This window comes from Ricinus communis, chromosome 8, assembly GCF_019578655.1.
Source record: "Ricinus communis isolate WT05 ecotype wild-type chromosome 8, ASM1957865v1, whole genome shotgun sequence".
In the NCBI taxonomy this organism is placed as follows: domain Eukaryota; kingdom Viridiplantae; phylum Streptophyta; class Magnoliopsida; order Malpighiales; family Euphorbiaceae; genus Ricinus; species Ricinus communis.
The window spans coordinates 18,456,210-18,466,183 of NC_063263.1; the positions used below are offsets into that span (position 1 = coordinate 18,456,210).

General features: G+C 32.3%; 1 protein-coding gene across 1 annotated transcript; it reads right to left on the bottom strand.

Moving 5' to 3' along the window:
- Positions 1 to 2,875: 2,875 nt before the first annotated feature.
- On the bottom strand, positions 2,876 to 9,432 carry LOC8269770 (something about silencing protein 10). Its single transcript, XM_015726238.3, has 16 exons — positions 9,050 to 9,432; positions 8,570 to 8,661; positions 8,278 to 8,383; positions 7,611 to 7,750; positions 7,234 to 7,368; positions 7,042 to 7,136; positions 6,381 to 6,468; positions 6,024 to 6,203; positions 5,314 to 5,499; positions 5,153 to 5,230; positions 4,835 to 4,974; positions 4,605 to 4,746; positions 3,752 to 4,008; positions 3,455 to 3,515; positions 3,278 to 3,346; positions 2,876 to 3,180 (listed from the first exon to the last, which is right to left on the bottom strand). The coding sequence occupies exons 1-16, from the start codon at positions 9,153 to 9,155 to the stop codon at positions 3,055 to 3,057; spliced, it is 2,001 nt and encodes a 666-aa protein (XP_015581724.2). The 5' UTR covers positions 9,156 to 9,432; the 3' UTR covers positions 2,876 to 3,054.
- Positions 9,433 to 9,974: the final 542 nt, after the last annotated feature.

Sequence of the window (9,974 nt, forward strand, 5' to 3'; positions counted from 1 at the left end):
ACACGAAGTTTCAAAAATATTAATTTTCTAAGTCAAATAGCTTCACGATGAAGTTGTAGTTGTTGTTGGAAAATCATATGTTATGTTAAGTAATTTCTTTGGACTTTGTTGATGTGTTATGTTAGAGATTTATATTAAGTATTCTTTGCTAGCTTTAGTAATGTACTTTTATATATTAATAAAATTAATTGTTGATTATAAAAAAATAAAATATTTAAAAGATGTTAACAAATATAATAAAGTAGGGTTAAAAATGAGCCAAATTGCTTGCAAGTTTTTGGTTCAATAAATATTAAGCAAAATTAGTCGAGTTCCAATTTATAATTTAAGAAATTAATTGGTTAATAAGCTGAGCTTGAGCTTACCAGTGCTTGACTCATTTAAACTTATGAGTTAGCTTATTTATGAGTTGACGAGCTGAATTCGAACTTACTAGTGCTCGACTCATTTGAACTCATGAGCTAACTCATTTATGAACTCGCGAACGAATTCGTAAACTGACTTATTTAAAAGCTCAAGAATGACTCATTTATGAGCTCGAGAATCAGCTCGTCAGGAGCTCGACAATAAGCTCGTTTATAATTTAATAATGTTTTATATTTATTCTTAATATTTTTAAGATTTTTATTATCATATTTATTTAAAAAAAATTGTCCTAATTATATATATATATATATAAATTAATAAATAAAATATTTGTTAGAACATATATATGGACAATGATAATGTGAATAATTTAGCTTAATACAAGTAAATATATTCTAAATAAAATTAGTAATTTTTTTATAATAGATATTTAAATTTAATATGCGGCTTACATTAAGGATGAAAACGCCATAAACTATAGAATTTACTTTATGTTGTATGTTGTTATTTTCTTTAGTGTTTATTTAAGTATTTTTAATTCATGTTTACTTTAAGATTGTTTTTATTGTTATTATCACTTGTGAAAATTTTTTAAGTAGACTCAGTTTATCACATTATTCGTAAACCAAATCAATTACATGCTAACGTGAAGTTTTATTTATTAATTGTAGCTTTTTCATTGATTAGATTTTTAATCATGAGTTGTTATTTATAATACATATACTAAGCAATGAAAAAGCTATAATTAATAAATGAAGGCACGTGCCAGTATGTAATTGATTTAGTCTATAAATAATGTTTTAGACTGAATCGACTTAAGAATTTCTCTATCTTTTACTATTATGTTAAATATAGATTTTACTTTTGCATATAATTTATTTTTTAATTAAAAAAATTTATAATTATATATTTAATAAATTAGAGTTTGAGTTCGAGCCTAAAGTCGAGTTTGAATTCGAGCCAAATTTGAACTTAAAATTAAGTGACAACGAGCTTAAATTTAAGCTATAACAGAATTCATTACAAGTCAATTTCTAATCGAATTTGAACTTAAAATAATTGAAATAAACCGAACTCAAGCTTACAATATAAAAAGTAATCCAGTTTAGTTTAAGTGAGCTTTTAAAAGTTCATCGGCTCGATTGCACCCTTAAGAAAGAGAAATTTAAAGAAAGAAATTAAAATAATGTTTTAATTATTATTTAATGTAACTCACTTCTCTAGAATGTGAGTATAACATACTACCTTAAATTTGGAACAAATTAAGTTTTTTTTTTTTTTTTTTTTTTAGAAAGCTGATTTTGAAGTAAATTGACTCTCGGGAATCAGTTCAGGAGCCAAATTGATCTTTATCCGAGAAGAGAGGGAAAGAAAAAGAATTTTTGCTGGTTTGTTTTGAGGCCTAATAAACTATGGATCTTCTTTTAATTATGATCCAACGGCCAGCACGGCTGTTCGCACACTTGGCACTGTGTCACCATTCTCTCAGAACCATTCCCCAAGAAGCTTTTGAAATTTGACCGTACATCAGACACTGACTGAAGTGATAATACTAATAACAGTGAAAATGACGATAACACCCTGTGATTCTCCAATTTAGGTTTTCATCTTTCGCTTGCCCCAAATTCCAGCGCCCACCAATTCCGCCGCCACCACCGTCGGCCATAATATAATCCAGACGCCACCACCATGTCAAAGATCATTCAAATGGAAGAAGCACAAATTACAGAGATGAAGATTATTTTATTAGCTTCTATCATGATTGGCACCATTATAGCTTTACTTCCTAAAGAATCCATAAATGGGAATCCAGTCCCAATCTTCATCTTTAACAACGGCCAGCCATCGATCTTCCATGCTTTTGTTATTTGCATCATCCTTTCTTTCTCAGGTTCTTTTTGCTATTTGATTATTGAAAACAAGGTCAAATTTAAACTTGCCAAGTTTTGCAGGTACTATTCAGTGATTTCCATGGCATTGGCTTTATCTATTCTTGCTTATGTTTTGTTCCTGGATGGAACCAAGTGGGTCTTTCCAGGAAAGCAAATTATGGCAGAATAGAGGTGGAAGGACATGGTTTCTTCTGCAAATTATGTTTCTTGAAAACCCTAGCTTTTTTGTGACTGTAAAATAAGGTTTTTCTCTTGTGGTTTATAGAAGTCTAATGTAAATATTGAACAGAAGGTTTCTTCTTACCAGTGTCAAATTGTGGATGTTCCAATTGTAGTAGAGATTGCTCCAAACTTGTTTGATGAATTGCAGCTGAGACTTACTTGGCATGAATGCATGTTCTGCTTTGCTCCTTTTCAAAAATCGATCATCTTATGAAATTATCATATGGAAGCTAATAAAAGGACCTTCAATTCAGAAGAGTGGCAGATTCTTTCACAGAATTTGTTGTGTAATCGGATTGGGAGATGTTGCTAACACAATGAAATTTCTAAACATCCAAAAATTATTCCCATGAATTAGAATATGGATAAAATTAATGGTGAAAAAATACTAGATATCTTGTAAAGAGTTCTAAGCTTTTTTCATTGAACAAGTTGGAACAGTATCAATAATACAACGAGGCACCAGTTTTTGCCTTCAAAAAACTGTGTAAGGTACCCAAATACATGAACCAAAATTTTAACACCCGCAAACGGTTTGTCATGAATAACAATGAAGCTAAAACAGACTTTAGTTTTAAAATCTAATGCTTCGACTGATTGCTGCATTGATTCCAGTCGTTTCACCACCATAAGAACCATCGGGCTTCCTGATCTGCTGCACTTGGCCTTTCCATCTTTTCTTTTGTTTATCATGCTTTGTCTAGAGAGGGAGAGAGAGGGGAATAAATTAGAACTCTTTTAAGTATTAAGCAGCATATCAAAGAAAACAAAAAAAAGCATGAAAATTATTAAGTTACCCTGTATTTCTTCCTTGGATTTTTCAAGTCTTTTCTCCGTTGTCGGGTTAAACCTATGTTCTTTTCGATCTGGTAATTTGGCAAAAAGAATAAGAAACAAGAACAAAAACAAAATCTGTAAGTTTGATCAAGGTAGAGAATAGTAAATACAAGCCAGTGAATATGAAGTATTCTCACCTGACGAGTGATATGCCGTTTTCCATCTATGGTTTCAGGCAAAGCTGGGACTGTTGGCTTCCTGTGAAGGAGGGCAATTTTAAGAAGAATAATCATTGGCACAGGCCAAAATTTTTAGGAAAAGCATATAACTGAAGGCTTTAATTTGAGTTGTTAAACAGAAATCTTGGAAGCACAAGTGTGATGCAAGGCTTCATCCAAGTGTCAAATGCAAAAAGAACTTGGACGAGTGAGATGCTGCCTCATAGTGAAGACTTATAAACCATTGTGACTATTTTATTGTACAAGTAAACCGACCTTGCATATTTCTCAGCTTTGGCAACAAATTTTGCATCCCTCTTCTGTTTTATTTCTTTATAGAATTCATCCCCCGAACCTCCAGTATCACCATCCTCCTCCATATCAGAGGGCTCATCAGTCTCAAGTGTGCCAGGCTCATGTATAGCATCATCCTCAGACTTGACACCAGCACCTGCCAACACTCTGATCTCATGTTTCCTTCTTCTTTCTCCAATATCATCTCTCTTAGGTAAATCATCATCACCAGAAATAGCCTAGCCACAAAGAGGCAAGAGAATATTAAGAAAAAAATGGACGAGGCATAGATGTGACTTGCTCAAAAACATCTAAATACTGCCAAATACTCCAACAGCATATCTTCTAAAATTATATAAACATATAATCAATGATACCATCCTCAAAAAAATTGCCCGTGGAGGTGCAGAGAAGCAGAGTTGGCAGTTGTCAACAGTTGACCAATCGAAACTATAAGCATATTAATAGCATGCTAAGAGCAACAGCTCCTAAATTGCATTTCCAGCATCAATAATTTAGGAGAAAGAAAACTGACATTCTACACAAGATGTGTCAAAAAGATTTAAAATCTCCAAAATTTCCTTTGTTGAAACCAATTTCAAAAAGTAGAAAAAAGAAGTTAAAACTCAAATTTAATGCCCAATTATTATAACCTGTATTGTTTTGGGAGGTGATCAATTTGCTGTTAAAAATAGTTGACAGCTAAAATTGATTTCTCATCAATGAATAAAGGTAATTATGATAAATACCTCGATTTATATCAATTGAGAACAATTCAAGTGCATCATAAGACTCGTAATAAAAGGAGAGGACGCATTAAGTCCAATATGTGTACCTTCGGTTTATTTGCTTTGGCAGAAACAAGTTGTGAGAGTTTACTTGAGCCCAACAAGCTAGCTTGCCCATTACTCAAGCCATGATTTCCTCTCTCAACATCTATAGCATCATCGTTGAAATCATCATATGTTTCAAGTTGTCTGTAGAACTCCAAGTTGTATGAGTTAGTCCTCAGCCCTCACCAAGTCAAAAATAGAATCAATTAGGGAGGCAGCACAAAAACAGTACCTATTCACTGATTTTGGATGTTTCTGAGCTTTATCAAGCTTTGGAACAAAGGAGCTAAGTAGTCTCTTCTGCTTCAGTTTTTCTTCAAGTTTAGCTCTTACTTTTAACATTTCCACACTTTGAACAGCAACTTGATCAGTCTGCCAATTTTAAGAGATTTCTGTTAGCCACATTATCAATGCTACCTACTATTGCAGCAGCACAAAAGTAAAGAAAAATGTAATATCTATAGCTTGTACTTGGAAGTTCCAATTTTAAAATCTCAAGTTCAAATCCCATAGTGTATAGTGGGATAAGGGAGAATCTATCACCAATCACCTTATGCTTATGTTTCTTCTCTTTAATCTCATCATCCCTCAAAGACTCCGATTTAACCAACTCAGATGTGCTACAAGGCTGTAATAGAAGGGCACTTCAAAATCAACTTATGATATCAACAAAAAACAAAGATGATAACACAAGAAGAAGATTTTTACCACCTTTGCTGGTTCTTTTGTGTCAGCTTCAGCTGATGCGAGAGCAGAATTATGATCTTTTCTGGCAGATTCGGACGGGTATGCAGGAACAGCATTTTGAATGACCTTACTTTCCCCTGCTACAGTCCCATTATTTTTCTTCAGAAACTCCTCAACTTCTGATGGAAAATTACCATTGAGCTGTTTCATCTATTTAACATAATACAATAATTCAGTTATAAGATGTGAGAAAAATCTCTTGAATGTTTGCAGCACATAGCACATTGCACAAAGTACAATTTTTTTATTTTTTTGGAACTGACCTCACAAAGTTAGGACAACCCTTTTAAAACACTAATAAAATTGTCATCTATTACCTGATACAACCACGACATTTTACTTTCACTGTGAAAAAGTAGCTTCAACCAAAATGAGTAGAAAAGACTTTTTTTGGATAAACTGAATTAGTCTAATTGTTAAAATAATAATTTTTAGGACAGGCACTACTAGTCTAATATTTTAAACATCACTTATTAATCGGGCATTCCCCTACTAGAATTCTGATTCAGGTGATATTACATCCTGACTCTATAAGCTGAGAAGTTAAAGTCTAGGAAAGGGAAAATTACTACATGCCAATTATTCCTCAATCTCGTAAAATCACCCATGCATGATGCGAATCACACTTCAGTTACAGAAAAACCATCATAACATTTCTGAAGAGAACTCCAAACCTTCTCCAATAATCCCTTGATTTCTACTAGACGGGCTATAACAGGATGATCACGAATTGGCTGTCCCTCAGACTTGAGAAGTAGATAGAACGTTATGGCTTGGCAGTAGGCAAGTAACAGAAGCTGCTTCACCTCCAAATAGCGTAATCCGCCTTCCAAAATAATTCCACCCATTTTAACCTGCAGAAAGTATAAACCAGGCATCAAAAAAATGCGAAAACACAAAAACCAGGAGATACCATATGGTAGAATATCCAGCATGAAGAAAGAGTGAAGCACAAGGCAATAGAAATTTAGTCGTATAGCTCCAGTATGTATATTGTTGGATAAAGGAGAAGTGAAATACAACGAGAATACCTTGTCCAAAAGTGGATTAACTCTGGTTTCAAGCTCTTCAAGTGCATCATTTAGCTCAGAAAGCAAACCTACTAGTTCTGGTGCAGAACTGTACCAAACAATATTAGCTAAGAAATTTTGGACGAAACCATAGTTGGGTCAAAAGTAAACTAAAGAAACGCCATATACATTAAAATAATAAGTTCCCATCCCACATAACATTTACCTATGCACTGTCATTCTCTTCACATTTTGCACCACTCTATAGCAAAAGTTCTATGAACACAAGGATTAAATGACTTAGAATACACAAGCAGGCAAGACTTCCTATACTGTAAAAGCAAGCTAATCATTGTTAATAATACTGTGTCTTTGAATTCTCAAAGCCTTCTTGTAAACACATGCAAAGAAAGGAATTTAAAATTTTTGGTCAACACTTTCTTTTTCCTTATTTTAGATATTTAAGGACAATTAACTTCGGTGAATATAGTCAGAGAGTGCTAAAATCTTGAAGTTGTTATGAGAGACATATTCTTGATTTTTCTAACAAATTTTATTTTTAGCACCTAACCTTTCTCGCGTGTGCATCTGCACCTTGCCCCTTTAGCGATGCAGAATCAAATGCACAAAGATCACAAAAGAATGAATGAATATATTAATATAAAAATCTAAGAAGTCTTACCTATAAACAGCATCCATTTTCTCCTTTTTGGACAAAGCATTCAAACCTTTGATCAACGAATCTTCTGTTTTCCTTTTTCCTTCAACTGATATTTCCTACACCAAAATACTAATTAATCACGCTTTATTTTTGAGCTTATAAAACTCATACTGATATTTGTTTCAAAATAAATAAATTAAGATCATAGTTCACCTCCATGGTTAATTCCCTATCAGCAACATTTTCAAGGCCAAAGTCATCCATAGATAAAGTTTCTGCCTTTTTCTTTTGCATTTTCGAAATTGCTTGCTCTTCTTCTAGAAGTGCATCACTATCGCTTGATCCCCCCTACAAAACATCAACAAATATTTGTATAATATTTTAATTCAGAAGAAACTTCAAGGCATCCAAGTGCTTTAATTAAATAAAATACGTAGAAAACAATCAATTATAGGCATACAAAACCATTCAGTAATATACTTCCACATGGAAACATAAGATGGCAAGACAGTAACTAGGCAATGAAAGAGGACAAGAAAGGAAGGAGAAGGTGGGGAAGATCTAAGAAGATACAACAATGGCACCCTCACCTCATAATCACCACCACCATAATATATGTTCTTTTTTCCACCCCATACATCCTTGTCTTCTTCATTTACTTCCTCATCATCGTGAATTTCATCATGTGATACGCCATACTTTTCTCTCATAAATTTTTGCTGCATCTTGACTGCAAATAGAAAGTAACAAGTTCACTGAAATGCACCTCCTATGTAGTCCAATTGTGAAAGAACAGATAAAAGCAATAATCTGAAATTGTACTTGACACATTCATATGCAAGTAACAACGATAACAATAACAACTAATTAATAGTTATACATTCGACAAACATGTGATTAGGTTTTACAATTAAAAAGTTTTAGAAGGGGCAAACTATTAAAGGAATTAGAAGCTGTAAAAAGAAAGCAACATATAGGGAATTATGGGATTAGCAGTTACTAGAAGTCCCAAAAAGCCAAAAGCTACTAACTTTTAACTCAAAGCAAACATGTTAGTCTAGCTGTAATGCAATAAAACCAACATCTAACAAGAATCGCCACCCTCATATAGTCAGAGCAAATTCATTTGTATAGAATAATAAAAGAGGTATCATTTCAACAAAATTAGTTAATACAAAGAACTTGAGCTTATTTCTATTTTGAACTGTGCTCATGAAAATTCTGAAATGAAGAAAAATTAAAATTAAAATTATTTACTTTTTGCAGCAAATTTGTCATTGTCATCGTCATCCTCATCTTCATCTTCATCTTCATCTTCTTCGTCGTCATCATCATCATCATCATCATCATCATCATTAATATCCTGCAATCAGTATTACTATACTCAGAGATATTCAAAAAGAAAAAAGGAATCAAAGTTCAGTGAATCAAATTAATTCAGTAACCCTTCACCAGTAATCCTTCACCCCGGGCATATTAACTAAAAATAAATTAAATGTAAAAGCTATTAATCATATGTTGCAATACGATAATAAAGAGCAATCAAAACCTCATAATCAAGAACCGCTTCATCCTCCTCTTCACTTGATTCCACATCATCACCATTGATATCCAGTGGAATAATGTCCCTCTGCTTGTGAACTGCAATCATCCCAGGTAAGAAGAACTTTTATAAACAAAAAATCTATAGGCATTGTTTGCAAAATCCTTTTATTTTAAGTTGAAAGAACTGAATTATAGTAACTCTGATCTTTCCAAAAATAAGGATTTGACTAAATAGAGTCCAATTCAGATTTTGACTTTCCAAACACGATTAAAATCCTTTTCTTTTCTTTCTATAGTAAAGCACATGGAGTCACACCAAAGATATTAAACAAATTTTGTAAAACTTCAGTACAGCTATAGTGCAAATATTAGCTTACAACAAAATTTTTTTTTTAAAGAAAAACAACAATTTATTGAATTTGAAATATGTATATGAACAGCACAAAAAACAAAAACAATAATTACAAGTGACATGGATATATACAGGCATCAACATCATCGTCCATGTCTTCTGGGGCAATATATTCGCGCCGAGAACTTCGCTTAGCGTTTCTATTATCATTCTTTTGATTCCTTCCTCTCTTTCCCATTGCTAAACGAACCCAAAAACAAGAATAATAATTCTAATAATTATAGCACCAGTACAAAATTCCTTTCCAAAAGAATATGGACACTTCCTCAGCTACAATAAGAAAACGAGTGAAACCCCAAATTGTTTGGTTGGTTGATTGATTGATAAGGCTGTAGTGATTGCTGCCTGCAAATCTTGGTTTTGTGAAGCAATTTTAGGTTTTAGGAATATGAAAATGCTGGGGGGTTTTAGACGGGTTTACACTTTACAGGCAGAAAGAGAAACGTGAAGTAATTTTGTATTAGGTTTTTTCTATTGGGTTTTAACCAGAGCCCAATTTAGCCTGGTCTTCATCCGACCCAATTAGCCCAATTTACATAAGACTAACGATTATAATATTAAAAGTTTAATTTTTTTTATACTAATTAAAAAATCATTTTTCTCACATGCTAACTTATATTATTTTATATCGTAATCTCTTTAATAAAATTATCTAGTTTGCCAATATGAAAATTAAAAATATTGTGATTTTAAATACTTTTACTTAGTGTTTACAAATATTTAGAGATATGTATAGCTTTATAAAATATAGTATATTAATTTATTGTAAAATATAATATAAACTTTAAAAAAAGAAATTAATTATTAAATCAAATATTGTATACATAAAACAAACTATGCAAAATTGAAAAGAAACCGAGAATTATACAATTTAACTTCAAATGAAAGAAAATAAATTGTTTACTCTTTCGTTTTCTCCCCTTAGAAATCTTTTTTTTTTTTTTGTTTCCTTTTGATGAAAACTATCTCAAATCCATTGATTTCCCAAAATGTGTCA

Bases quoted from the DNA above. Each gene is read 5' to 3' on its own strand.
- LOC8269770 (XM_015726238.3), bottom strand. From the start codon at position 9,155: ATGGGAAAGAGAGGAAGGAATCAAAAGAATGATAATAGAAACGCTAAG. The intron at 8,662-9,049 runs GTATATATCCAT...GGATGATTGCAG, and splicing joins GGACGATGATGTTGATGCCT to TTCACAAGCAGAGGGACATT. The intron at 7,751-8,277 runs GTAAATAATTTT...TTCTATTTGCAG, and splicing joins TGACAAATTTGCTGCAAAAA to TCAAGATGCAGCAAAAATTT.